Source organism: Dermacentor andersoni, chromosome 2 (genome assembly GCF_023375885.2).
Source record: "Dermacentor andersoni chromosome 2, qqDerAnde1_hic_scaffold, whole genome shotgun sequence".
In the NCBI taxonomy this organism is placed as follows: Eukaryota; Metazoa; Arthropoda; class Arachnida; order Ixodida; family Ixodidae; genus Dermacentor; species Dermacentor andersoni.
Window position 1 is genome coordinate 256925928 of NC_092815.1, and position 14460 is coordinate 256940387.

Sequence of the window (14460 nt, forward strand, 5' to 3'; positions counted from 1 at the left end):
ATTACTTCCATATTTTTGTAAAAAAGCATAAAGTTCATCTGGAAACCCTGAAACATTTTGCTGGCAGGCCTGTAAACAGACCAGACCAAAAAATCGAAACTAGCCTTACTCATGGGCAACACTATTAACTCAACTTCGGCAAATGTAACTTGAATTTGTTCAAACAACCAGCCTGTTACTATGAATACAAGAATGACACCTTTCTTATTTTGTCTGCACAGAGGAACAGCTGTGGAGCCCAGAATTGTGAACTGACAGCATTCAACATCAGAATTATTACTTTCTGTGAAAATCAAGTCATTACAGTTGTCAGAGTACCTGAATGGTAGAGAAGCAGCGAATCGCAATGTTTTCGAAAGCTACTGATGCTGACATGCAGCAATTCCATCGTAATACGTATGGACTGACAAAAAAAGCTTTTTTGACAAGAAAGCAAATTTCTGAATTGAGAAATCCCGATTTCTCAATTCAGAAATTTGGCATCTGCAGTAATTTTTCTCACGCATGCCAAACAGTTTCTTCAGCTGTACTACATAAAATCAAGAGTGTGGGGGCACGCCGACGAAATGTGAAGCAGATAATTATGGCTTTTCATTTTTCCAATCCAACCAGCTATTTAGGAAAATGTGTTGGACAATCTTTATGCAAGCCTTTTTAAAGCTTCTTCATTGCCAGCTCTTATTAAAGGAGAACCCTCCATTTTTCTAGCAAGTATGCGTCCACAGACCCACAGATCTCCACAGACTATTTGGGTCCTCTACAGACCCAAATGATATGATAGTTTATTTCTTCGGCACGGCTCTTCCATCATCCAAGCAAGTCATTAGCACAAGTTGTTAAATTCTCGCTTAGGTATATTCTCTCACTATTCAAGCACTTTTTTTTTGCTAGCCATTCCTCTCTCATACTTCTGTAGACAAGCCTTACAAAATAGCAGAGCTATGGTACTTTTCCTCTGATCCTGTGCAAACCTTCAATTTGGTCAGTGGTTCGGACCAGAAGTTCAAGTTTTTTGGCAATGGATGCCAAAATAGTACACAAGTTTTCACTATTGGTTAAATGAACACCATGAATTTCCAGGGTGTTGCTTCTGGAATATTGTCACAGATTTTCAACGTCCTGTGCCAACAATTGAGCCGCCGTCTTTATTGTCTTGTTTGAGTTGCTTAACCTTGTTACTGTGCTCCTCATAAGAGCAAATGAGTTCATCTTGAGGACAGCATTTCAAGGAAGCTCTCCATATTCTGAGAGAACTTGGTCTGTTTTTTTTTTTATTGTTATTATTTAACACAAGCTTTGTCAACTATTTCATTTTTTTTCTAAGTTGTCTATGCAGTGGAGCAGTTTGTCTAACCTTGACAGCACATTGGCAAATGACTGCTCGGGACATCAATTTTGCTGAAGCTCATCTTCCAAATCTGCTCGTCTTTGATCCGGCAGTTTCGATTTGAGACTAGTGCACGTCAGGCATAACCATGCTTGTATGTTCTCTTTCCTTGTAGATTTGAAAATGTTCTGGGTCATTACTGAACATTTCCCTATGTGATAAGCATTTCCCCAACCAGAAATCGGGATTTCTCAATTCAGAAATTGGGCATCTGCAGTAATTTCTTTCACGCATGCCCAACAGTGTTCTTCAGCTGTACTACATAAAATGAAGAGTGTGGGGGCAAGCCGACGAAGTGTGAAGCAGATAATTAAGGCTTTGAAACCAAAGGTAAATCGCTTACTCAAGCGAGAAAAGCAATACGATCAGCACTGCTCAGGCAGCTCCGCCGGGCTGCACCAGATGTCAGCAACAACGACCTTTCGAACAATGAAAACCGTGCAATTTCCTCATCGACAGATGTGCCAGATGGCGCATCATGTAGCCACATGATGCACTATTTGGCACAAGCAATTGGGAGGCAGATGCACTATCGCCGAAATTTTCTAGGAGAAAAATTTATTTTACTTTCAGTACTGCTGCTTTCAAGTGAAGGCATAGCAGGTGGGTTTTATAGTATTATCAAAAAAGCGAAAATTCTGTCATGGGTAAATATTGTCACGGGTCGTGTCCAATGCTGGTAACACGAGACAAGCATTTATTGAGGTGAACCAGTGCCTCGAATAACCAAAACAACTTGTCTGGCCGTAGCCGCATGTGCGGGCAGCAATCGTCGAACAGAGAGCATCAATTATGTGCGGCCAGCATTTAAAGATTGCCAAAGAACATGCGCAAATCCAACATGAGAAATCACCCTGCCTGGTACGATGGACCCATCAAACGCATCTGCTGGTATCGGGGCAGGTTTGAACAAGTGTAAACGCAATAACACTCATCACTTGAAGGTCACAGCTGCAAAGCTCAAATGGCATCTGGCAATACACAATCAAATCAAGTTCAACAAATTAAAACAAAAAATTTGCTATCTGGCACAGAAAATGTGGATGCAGGTGCAGCATCACTCAAAGTTTCAATAATATTTCTCATTTATATTATTTTCAATACTCCTTGCTTGTTAATGTTTAATTACTGTTTGTTAATGGACAAATAAATGTTTCATCTAGCAAACATGGGTTACATAATTAAAGACAGTACATTTCCATGCTCATCCACCTAGATTATAATTATACATTACCATTTACAGAAGGCAGTGCTTTCAGGCAGTCATGAAGAATGTAAGTTCACATTCCACAAATTGGCTCACAAAAAGACACTTAAAAAATGAACTGAGAAGAAATCTACAGAGAACAATTAGAAAATAGCAGTGTTGCATGAGAACTACGAACAACGACACAGTGGGGTCATGGCTGCACAATGAAAGTTCCCATTGCACCCCAACTTATCAAAATAAATAAATAAATAAACACAATAACATTAAACATAAAAAACTGAGAAAAAGAATTGTTTAGGAAGAATAAATAGAAGACAGCAGTGCCACAGGAGTGCTATGAACAATGATTCAGTGCAGCCATAGCACATGCTTGCAAGGATTCTACCCCAGCTTCCCTCACGACATGAAAGCAGGAAATGAGCCGATATTCGTGATGTATGGGTGCACAGTGGATTCTCCTCCCATGTTGCAAATAGAAAGAATGGAATGGAAATGTACACCCCAAAGGGTGTACATTTGTTTAAGAGTGTACCCTCTAAAAAAAGTTTATACCCTTAGGAGTGCATATTTGCCACACAACAATAATCGTCATCTGTCTTGCCCGCATTTCCTTTTTTGAAAACGCTGCGCTCGTTACTTTCCTGTCGGGAATGCTCTGTCATGCTGACAGCGTGCGTGCCGTTCGTGACTTCGAAGTACCAGGCTTGCAGCATTAAAGAAAGGAAATGCAGGCAAGACAGGTGACGATTATTGTTGTGTGGCAAATATACAGCCCAAAGGCTACAACTGTCTTTAGAGTGTAGTTTGGCCACAAGTTTGACGCGTTCGACTCGACTGCTGGTTTTATTCTATGTGCCGGCTACGTGCTACTTTCATGCTTCCTCAGTCGTCATGAGTGCTCCAGGCCCACCAAACAGTTGGCACTCGTTCACAGCAGTGTTCAAGAGGGCTGCCATCCTTTACGCCGAAGAAACAAATCACTGCGTGGTTCAATGTTTCTGAACGGGCGGTGCGAGAGTGGCGACTGCAGTGCAGTGAAATTTTCACCTGTGAGGGCAAGCGAAGAATTTCCGAGGGGTCGAAGTCGGGACGCTTTCCGGAGCTGTAGGCCAAGCTTGCGGCATACGTCACTAAAATGCATGATCGGTCCCTGCCAGTGAAGTGCGACATGGTCGTGAAACAAGCCCGGATCTTCACCTTTAAGGACCTGCTCCACCGTGAGTTAAGTGGCCGGCGGCAGAAGACCGCGAACTTACGCCAACTGGTCCTGTCAAAAGAGCCTCCCTGATGGCTGCGTGTGGCTGGGTGCATGTGGCGTGGGCTGCTGTTCCACAAGAGGTCGTGGTGCAGTCATTTGCCAAATGTGGAATTTCGCTGGACGACGATGCGCTGTAGCAGCAATGACGATGGCAGCACTAGTGAGGACAATAACACAAGTGAAGACGAGTAGTCCAGTGACCATGCCAGCTATTAACAAATTTTCGTTATGGAATGCGCCCTCGGGTATGTTCTTTTCTTTTCTCCTGTCACACGTGATATGGGGAGTCAACTTACATTCGAGTTGACTTACAATCGTGTAAATACGGTAGCTACTTAGGTAATCACAGAATTCATCTTCCCTGAAGATTTGTTTGTCACCAAAATTTTACTTGACATAAAGGAAATCCAACAAAATCAAGTCCGAGGAATACCCAAAGGGTCTATAAAACAACAAGAATGCGTGTGCACATCTTGCACAGTTCTGGAGAGGTATCCTCTGTGCTCACGGCTGTGCTAAGAGTGGCCAAAAGAGCGAAGGCACCATCAACCAAGGGTCAATAGAAACTGCCCAATGAACCGTCCAAGTCAGAGTGATCATTTGATGGACCACCCATTCATTATCTCATCCCACAATGGGTAGAAAAAGACTAGTTGAAGAATAGGCAAACAGTGATGGAGCAGCCACTGCACCTTTTGGTGCCGACGCAGGCAAAAAGTTGATTTGGCACGGCAATAAGCAGTTTTGCCACAGTTTTGAACGTACATGTAACATCAGATGGTCTCAATATTAAATAAAATGATAAATATTTATAGTAGAGCTGGCTTTATGCACTATAATACGGCATACATGATAAAACTACCAAACTAGCTCCATTATATTGCCATATCCTCTATGGTCGCTGCGGGTATGTGCCAGGCAATGAAAACGACGCTGAAGTAACGCGCGAGTAGAAAAACAGAGACAACAATGTCGCGTTGACTGCGCTGATAAAGTGCTTTACACGTCCTCGACACCGGCTTTCCTGTCTCCTACTAGGCTGTGACACTGGTGGAGGTGCGGGGTAGGATTGCCTTATGCTCGGCACTCCTTCACGGAGCCACACATCAAACACGGAATCACCTGCGTTCGTCGAAACTCCTGTTCACCGGTACAGTCGACGCCTGCTAGGCCTGATGCCCGAGTTCAACCCTTTGCAGCACCCTGCAGGAACGCATCTACCAACTTCAGCCATGGCTACTGCAACTCCATCGCAGGTGACACTGCAGAATCTCAAGATCCCAGAAAGTTTGGCTGGACCAATTTGAGCGTGTCGTTAGTTATAATGACAGGGGCTCCCAGCAAAAGTTGTCTATGTCTATTTTGCGCTTCAAGACAGTGTGCGTACGTGGTTTGTGAACCGGGAGAGAAGTTTGACCACATGGGATGCCTTCCACACCCAGCTGCTAGACACATTCACTAGTAGCGACAGAAGAGACAACGCGCAGCGCCTGCTCGAATCCTGTATTCAAAAACCAAATGAGAGCGTTGCCATGTTTGCAGAAGATATGACCCGCCTTTTCCGCAGAGCAGACCCCGAGATGGCCTATCTCTTGCGCTGAGTGAAGGAGCAACTGTTTGCCGGACTCGTGAGGAGCCCACCGACGACAGTGGCCGAATTCACCAAGGAGGCTACCGCTATAGAACGGGCACTACAGCAAGGGTACCGCCAATATGATCACACGCACTCGCCGGTGAATGCTTCAATTCTATCTGAGAGCTGCGGCACGTCTCTGCGTGAAGTCATCCGAGAGATTGTGCGAGAGGAGATCCGGCAGCTCGGGATTTCTCCTATGGCACCAGCGGCGGCTTCTGTCGCCGATATCGTTCGGGAGGAAGTTCGACAGGCGTTTTCGCCGCCGGACCGGCAGGCGGTACCGCGACGATTAACCTACGTTGAAGCTGTCTGTCGTCCACCTCCCACCACTTCGATGCTGCTGACACCGTCAACTACTCCGACGCAGCCATCACCGCCACCTCCAACGCCCTATTTTCAAGTCACAGCCGCCGCCAGCTATCCCGTATCACCGCCAGCCGATCACTGCGCCTCGATCTTACGGCGAACCCCCTGCCGGCTACCCGCTTCAAAAGACCGATTTGTGGCGCACCGTTGACTGCCCGCCGCTATGCTTTCATTGCGGCGAAGCAGGACATGTTTACCGCGCAGCTGGGTATCCAAGGTTTCCCAACTGCAATTACCCTGTGTTTGATGCTGCACGTACCTGCAACGAAAATACTACAAACTTTCGGCCGGAAGGTTCAGCGACGCCTTGATCGTGTTCACCTTCTCCGGCTCATTACACCCCACCGACCCGTCGCGATTTTCCCGACGCCTCTAGGGGCAGGTCTCCTAGCCCGTGCCGGGGAAACTAGAGGCAGCGACCTCCGGGGGTGAGGTTGCAAACCGTCTAACTTTGCAACAGCCCCCATCAGTGACGACCGACGACTCCAACCACACCCCCTGTAACCGACGCCGTCAGCACCAATCTTGTCATTTGCCTTGATGGCCACCAAGTGGCCGCTCTCGTCGATACTGGTTCTCATTTTTCCATAATAAGTCAAAAGCTGGCCGACAGGCTGAGAAAAGTGAAGACGCCGTGGACTGGGCCCAACATCAGAACTGCTGGCGGCCAGTTGATGACGCCTATTGGAATATGCACAGCTAGAATAGTAATCACCGGTGCAATCTTCGTCGCCACCCTCGCCATTCTCTTTGAGTGCTGCAAGGAACTTATATTGGGGATGGATTTCTTAAGAGAGTACGGTACAGTGATTAATGTCCGTGACCTCGTCGTCACATTTGCTACGAGCTCAGATGACGTCATCCCCGTGGAACACCAGCGACCCCGCTTACGTATCGCCGATGACGATGTCACGCTTCCGCCACGAAGCTGTTCCCTCGTACCTGTTATCTGTGACAACTTGAACACCGGGACTGGCGTCGCCGAACACATAGACGCACTGGTATTGAGGCGAGGCGTTTCCATCGCCAGGGCCGTAATTAACGTACACGACAGACGTGCCGAACTCCTGCTGACGAATTTTACCAGGGAACATCGACACATTGTTAAAGGCCCGGCTGTTGCTTACTTCAATGAATTTACCTCAGTACAAGATTGCCTCTCAGTGGAGCACGCGATGCCCACCGTGGCTATGCCTGCCCCTGTGGTTGACATCAGTCCCACCTTGTCACTCGTCGAACGCAACAGCCTTCTTGAGCTCATCGACGAGTTTAAGAGCTGCTTCTCATCAACATCACGAGTCAGCCAGACGCCGCTCACTAAGCACCGTATTATCACCGAAGCCGACGCCAGACCAATTCGGCAGAATCCTTATCATGTAGCACCGAAAGAGCGCGAGGCAATACAAACCCAAGTGAAGACGATGCTTGAGGACAGGGTTATCCAGCCATCTAAGAGTCCTTGGGCATCGCCTGTTGTATTGGTGAAAAAGAAGGACGGTAGCCTGCGCTTCTGCATTGACTATCGAAAACTCAACCAGATCACAAAGAAAGACGTTTATCCGCTGCCGCGTATCGACGATTCACTGGACAGGCTACGAAACACATGTTACTTTTCGTCGATGGACTTGAAAAGCGGCTACTGGCAAATAAAAGTTGTTGAGAGAGACCGTGAGAAGACCGCTTTTGTGACGCCCGCCAGACTTTATGAATTGCAGGTGCTCCCCTTCGGTTTGTGTTCTGCGCCAGCAACGTTTCAATGACTAATGGACACGGTACTCTAAGGCCTCAAATGGCAAACCTGCGTGGTGTTCGACGATGTGATTGTTTTCTCCGTCACGTTCGAGGAACACTTACGGAGACTAAAGACGGTCTTTGAAGCAATACGCTCAGCTGGTTTAACTTTGAGACCTGAAAAGTGCCATTTTGGTTTTGAAGAACTTCAATTTCTCGGTCACGTTGTTAGTTGTGAAGGTGTCCGACCTGACCCTGATAAAATCTCTGCTGTCGCTAATTTCCCAACGCCATCAGATAAAAAGGTTGTGCGATGTTTTCTGGGCCTTTGCGCCTACTACCGACGCTTTATTGCGGAATTCTTGCACATCGCATGGCCATTAACACATCTTACCAGAAAAGATGTCCCCTTCGTGTGGGGTGAAGACGAGCAACGGGAATTTCACAGCCTACGGCAACGGCTTCAGACGCCTCTCATGCTCGCACACTTTGATGACGACGCTCCTACGGTTTTTCATACCGACGCTAGTAATGTCGGCCTTGGCGCAGTGCTTGTACAGCAGCAGGACGGCACCGAAAAAGTTATTGCTTACGCTGTCAAGGACGGAGGCGAACTATTCCACGACAGAAAAAGAAAGAATGCCTCGCACTGGTGTGGGCCGTCCTGAAATCTCGGCCATATTTGTATGGTCGGTGTTTCACCGTTGTCAGTGACCATCATGCACTTTGCTGGCTGGTTAATTAAAAGATCCAGTTGGTTGGCTAGCGCGCTGGAGTCTTCGGCTCCAAGAGTTCGAGTTCACGGTCTACAAATAAGGGAAACGACACACCGACGCCGACTGCCTTTCTCGGTCTCCTGTTGAGACTGCAGTGCACGACGATGACGCGGCTTTTCTAGGCGTGGTAGATACTGTAGCCATTTCACGCCACCAATGCGAGGACGCAGAACTGGTTCCTCTTGTCGATTACTTGGAGGGAAAAACAAGCAGAGTGCCGAGGTTATTCGCGAGAGCACTGTCATCGTTTTGCTTGCGCCACAACGTTCTCTATAAAAAGAACTTTTCACCTATGGCAGCAGCTACTTACTCGTCATTCCCGCATCTCTTCGCGACGAAGTCCTACATGCCTGTCACAACGAGCCGACCGTTGGTCACTTGGGTTACACCCCCACATTGGCAAGAATTAGGCTAAAGTACTATTGGCCAAGACTTGCGTCAATCGTGAAACGTTATATACAGACATGCCTGGATTGCCAGCACTACAAAGCTCCACCCGGAAAGCCAGCTGGACTGCTGCATCCTGTCCAGATACCACAAGCACCGTCCGAACAAATTGGCATGGACCTTTTAGGTCCGTTTCCACTGTCTACTGCCGGAAATAGATGGATAATCGTCATCACAGATTACCTTACTCGATACGCTGAAACAGGTGCTAGCCAATGTGGAACAGCAGCTGAAGCAGCACGATTTTTCATCAAAGCCGTAGTCCAAGGCATGGCGCTCCTGCAGTGGTCATAACAGACAGAGGATCTGCGTTCACGGCTGCGCTTCTGGACACAGTTTTTCGATTAAGTGGTACCACTCACCGAAAGGCAACAGCTTATCATCCCCAAACCAATGGCCTGACAGAACGTTTGAATAAGACTCTGGCAAACATGATGAGTATGTACATCGAAGTCGACCACAAGAACTGGGATGAGATTTTACCATACATTACATTTGCGTATAATACGGCACGCCAAGAGACAACACGCGTCACGCCTTTCAACCTCTTTTACGGCCGGGAAGTGACAACCATGTTGGACGCAATGCTGCCACACAAGTGCGGTGACGACGAGACTGCTGCTGTGGAGTTTACGCAACACGCAGAGGAAGCCAGGCAGCTTGCGCGTTTCCAAATCCAAGAACAACAGGAATACGGTGCCCGACACTACAATCTTCGGCACAGACCCGTCACATACAACGTCGGTAACCAGGGCCACTATATTGTAGCGATGCCTTATGCCTTATTCTATGCTATTCTTATCATCCACCACACACGGCCGCCTGATCGCGTTGATAATGTGGGCAGACCGTCGCTCTGACCAGTGGCCAAGTGCGAAAAGCCTGAAAAAGCATAGAATCGGAAAAGGCATCGCTACAATATACCGGCCCAGGTGTGGGTCTGGACTCCGATTCGCCGGCAGGGGCTGTCTGAGAAGCTCCTGCGAAGATACTTTGGCCTGTATACAGTTCTGCGCCGCATCATCGAGGTGAATTATGAAGTGGTCCCCCACAGCCATAACTGCTCCAAACGCCGGCGGCATCTGCCCGAGGTTGTGCACGTGCTTCGTATGAAGCCATACTTTTCCTCATGACCTCAACTTTGCACCGTCTGTACACAGCCTTTGGACGTTGGTGCATCGGGACGATGCCTCCTTTCCAAAGGAGGGGCAAATGCCACATCCTCTATGGTCGCCGCGGGTATATGCCAGGCGATGAAAACGACGCTGAAGTAGCGCGCGAGTAGAAAAACAGAGACGACAACGACGTCGTGTTGACTGCGCTGATAAAGTGCTTTTACACGTCCTCCACACTGGCTTTCCCGTCTCCTACTAGACTGTGACAATATCTTTATAGAATACCTTTCCATATGCATCTATTGCAGCACGAAGCCACTTCAGCCATTTCCACTTGCAACAGGCATTTGCATATTCACCATGCTTCAAACAATCAAGAAAGAAAAACAATTGCAGAAACAAAGGAATGTAATGATCACAATTGAATACGGACACTGAAACCGCAGTTACAGTTAACAAGTCCAGACGTTTCCTTGTGAAGTGTAGCTGCTCTTTTGCATAACTGTGCATTGGATCATAAGAAACCTGTTTAAAAGTACAACCATGAGATTTACTTTTCTGATCATGCACAGTTTCAAGGAAGGTTATCACTAATTGCAATTTATGTGCAGTTTGTGTTGAGTACATGAATTACAGAGTAATACTAAAGTGATACCCTGAACAACTATGCTAAACAAAACAGGCAGTGCACTGGAATTGCCACTAAAGAGAAAAGCAACAGATTAGCAAAAGCAGCAAATGGAGGATTGATGGCATTGGTCATCTCCCGTGGCTATGACCGCACCATTGATAACTGTAACTAGCTTGGCAGCGTGAACAGAGCGAGGCTTTTGTTCTTATGCTTATTTGCAGGCTCAATGTGATTTTTAGCTAAAATGACGTTTTGCAACAGGGTGGTGCAAAGGTCTGCTCTTGGTGCAACTGGAACAGCTACTGCACCACTGAGTGAACAAAGGCTACAGACTATGCAACTAATGAACCACTTTGCCCTTGCTTAAATGCCAAGGACTCCAGCCTAGCATTGCGACACTGCGTGTGACGTTAAAAAGAGGGACTACAACCTGGCACTGCAAGTATTCAAAAACACTGTGTACAACAGTGAAAAGGAAGATGTGATGAAACATGCCACTTTGCGAAGGAGAGTCGAGCACTGCAATGCCATGCATGACAGTGACACGGCAGATTTCTTTGTGGGTGCAGCTAGCTTCCTCCTGTGATGAAGGCAAACCCTTCTTAGAGAGAATGACAGTGAATTAACAGTCTCTGCAGATTGTAATAGAATGTCAAGACCCATCTTGCTCATGTCACGAGAGACTTTTCTCTCTCGTGGCTTTTTTTTTTACGAGAATACATATCATAATAATGATCATAAAAATTGCTCAGAAAGCAGCACCATCATGCACCTGAGAATTTGTGTAATTCACTTCACTACATACAGTGCAAACACACAATAGCCCTTTTGTTTACAAATATAACTGCATTGTCCAAGCTGCACACTTCAAGGGAGCTAGTTGAAGTAAAGGATGCTCACCAAACTGACTCGTTGCTGTGTGCACTCGGCAGCAAGTGAGAGCAGACATTCTCATATGATCGGCTCTAAACAACAGCCACTCTGTGACATTACATGTGCACAAGCGACATTACATATCCTCCCTCTTTACTTCACACCTGTCTAGGAGTGATTGCCCACATCACTTGCACTTCTGTCTAAGAACCAATCTGAAATGTGCCTCTACATGACTACAAGAAAAAAGACAACAGCTCTCAAGCACACACCACAGACAGGCTCTATACATCATACCAACAAGGGCACAGCTTCAATACACAACTCACTTCTCCTGTTCTTCCTGTTCCTGCTCTTCTTGACATGGCGATAGGGGCACCTTTTCTTCCACTGCATGCAATGAACTAGAATTAGTACTTGGTATAAAAATACACAGCTCTTCAGCATGTGGTAAAACCTACAGAACTCACGTAACCAAAAAAGTGGAAAAGAAGAAACACTCCGCAAATCTGTGCACACGGTTATGCCTAATTTTTATAAGCATATTTCTTGCATTTGTTGGGACTAATTTTTCCAAGCTTCAATGCGAAGTGCTGGATCATGAAGCAGAACAAGGCGTAGGAGGGCTTGTACTGTGCCATATTTTCATCACAACTATACCGACAATAAATGCCCCCGTTCTTTCTTCTGCCTCTTCATACATTCTCCAAGACAACTGTTGTTGCAGTTTAATAGAAACATCGGTGCGAATAAACAAAACGAAAAGCTTTCTTTCCCAGTGCACTAAATTTTTCTTGCGATTGATTTTCTTGCATTACATTTCTGTTACTGCCTGGGACGGAGCAACTGGTTGCGAAGTTACAACTTCTATTACTGCCAAAACTAAACAATGCAGCGGAAACTGATTGAAAAGGAACAGGTCACGTCGTGAAGTCATTTCCCTCCGTTTACAGTCAAGGAATCATATATTTAAGCGCATCACCTTTACGCACGCAGTTGTCACATTGAATATTAATCAAAAATGGCAAGCATGTTATTCATCATTGACCTGCTAAACAGAAAAGCTTCCTGCGCTAAAATTCACTGAATAAACGCTAACGATACACTTTGCATACCGCCGCTCAGCTGAGGCAAGACAAGCGCAAGCAGCGATCGGCGCTGTACTGAACACTCCGGGGGAATTCTTGAGCAAAAACAGACGCTCCTCACCTAGGAGGAGGCGGTCCCTCTCCTGAGCAGCCTTCTGACGAATCTTTTTTCTCCTGAGCTTCTTAAGCAAGGCCCGAAAACGCCGGTGGCTGCGGAAGCAAAGAAAAACGCTCTTTAGCATAACCCCAAATGCCAATATCGTAGTATAAAAACTTACTTTAGCTTTGCAGACGGTGTATTCAAGTCATACTCTTCGGCACAAGACCTGCTGAGCATCATGCATGTCATTCTTTTGCAAATGCGATTGGTGCAGAACGGCCTGTATGCCGCTCGATTTACGTTTGAGGCATTAGGATTTGGATTCATCTCGACTCGGATCTAAACGCCAGAGCCTGGATCCTGGTTATGGCTAGCCACCATCCAATGCCTCCTTTACTAAATGCCTAGCGCACATGCCAAGAACGTTTCCTCTTTCTTATACAAATTGATACTAGAATCGCTTACGCATTCATCACCTGACTTATCAATGTAAAAAGCCTCTGCGAGTTCACGTGCTACCTGGTTACGACTGCGCCTTAAGATTTTGGTTCTAGCCAGCAAAGGCTGGCATGCTTTATCAGGCGTAGCCAAAGGGCATGCGCCGCAATGTAAGGCCAAATTTGACCCCTTTTCGTTAACCATAGAAAGCTTATGTTCCCTTAGTCGTTCATTTATACAACGGCCCGTCTGGCTAATGTAAACTTTTCCACATGTCAGGGGAATTTCATACACAGCCCCGACCGAACACCTGACAAACTGGGTGGCGTGACGTTTCGTGCAGTCTGGCACGCATTCCTCGCCGGAGACAATCCGGGGGCACAAAGAAGCCAACTTGCGCGGGGCAGAAAATACCACCGGCACACCGTAGCGATTGGCTACATTCTTTAGGTTGTGGGAGACCCTGTGAATATAGGGGAGAACCGCCGGTCTGGTCTTCGGTTGACCGCCACCTTCTCGAGGTGTTCTAGGTTTCAAGCTTTGCAGAAGCTTCTCTGCCACAGCAGCCACGACGGAACCCAGGTAGCACACAAAGTCTTGAAAACGTCGTATTAAGGGATTCAACGTCTGAAACGGATTTTTGACCAAAATCGACGCATCAAAGACGTTCCAAACAAGATAGCTTAAAAACGAGGGGTGAATACGTTTTGATAACGTTGGAAGCCAGGCAGCTTAAAAACGAGGGGTGAATACGTTTTGAAAACGACCCAAGGCGCCACCGCCACGCCGCGTCAGCCTCTTATCTACAATATTCAACAACCCATCAACGCGATCCAACCTTGCGCAAGGTGGCGATACCGTCGTCAAATCATGTGACCAAGGTGGCCACGTGATTCGTGATGCCGGGGCGCGTATTTTCGTCGGCGGTAACTGGTGACACGCGCGTGGTAGAAGCGAAGTGACGTCACAGTTATGATGACGTTGTTTAAAGGGACACTAAAGGGAAATAATAAATAAGTTTAGACTAATGAAGCATTGTTTGAGAACCCTGCAGGCAGTCATTTCAAAAAAATAGTTTGATTATTAGCTGAGGAGTTCTATAGAGATTTATACAGTACCAGTGGCACCCACGACGATAGTGGAAGAGAGAATAGCCTAGAGAAATTCGAAATCCCACAGGTAACGCCAGAAGAAGTAAAGAAAGCCTTAGGAGCTATGCAAAGGGGGAAGACAGCTGGGGAGGATCAGGTAACAGCAGATTTGTTGAAGGATGGTGGTCAGATTGTTCTAGAGAAACTGGCCACCCTGTATACGCAATGCCTCATAACCTCGAGCGTACCGGAATCTTGGAAGAACGCTAACATAATCCTAATCCATAAGAAAGGGGACGCCAAAGACTTGAAA

General features: G+C 46.7%; 1 protein-coding gene across 3 annotated transcripts in view; it reads right to left on the reverse strand.

The window, feature by feature from the left end:
• LOC126539742 (U2 small nuclear ribonucleoprotein auxiliary factor 35 kDa subunit-related protein 1-like) overlaps positions 1–13287 on the reverse strand; it is a 283793-nt gene extending 270506 nt beyond the window's left edge. Inside the window, exons 1-3 of one of the 3 annotated variants that reach the window (XM_050186590.3) lie at positions 12797–12986; positions 12640–12728; positions 11760–11820 (exon numbers count right to left, since the gene is read on the reverse strand). In XM_050186590.3, the coding sequence (XP_050042547.1) occupies positions 11760–11820; positions 12640–12728; positions 12797–12945 (299 nt within the window). In that variant the 5' untranslated portion in view covers positions 12946–12986. Of the gene's footprint in view, positions 1–11759; positions 11821–12639; positions 12729–12796 lie in introns of all 3 variants that reach the window. The other 2 variants (XM_055075638.2, XM_055075639.2) reach the window with 2 other exon arrangements.
• Positions 13288–14460: the final 1173 nt, after the last annotated feature.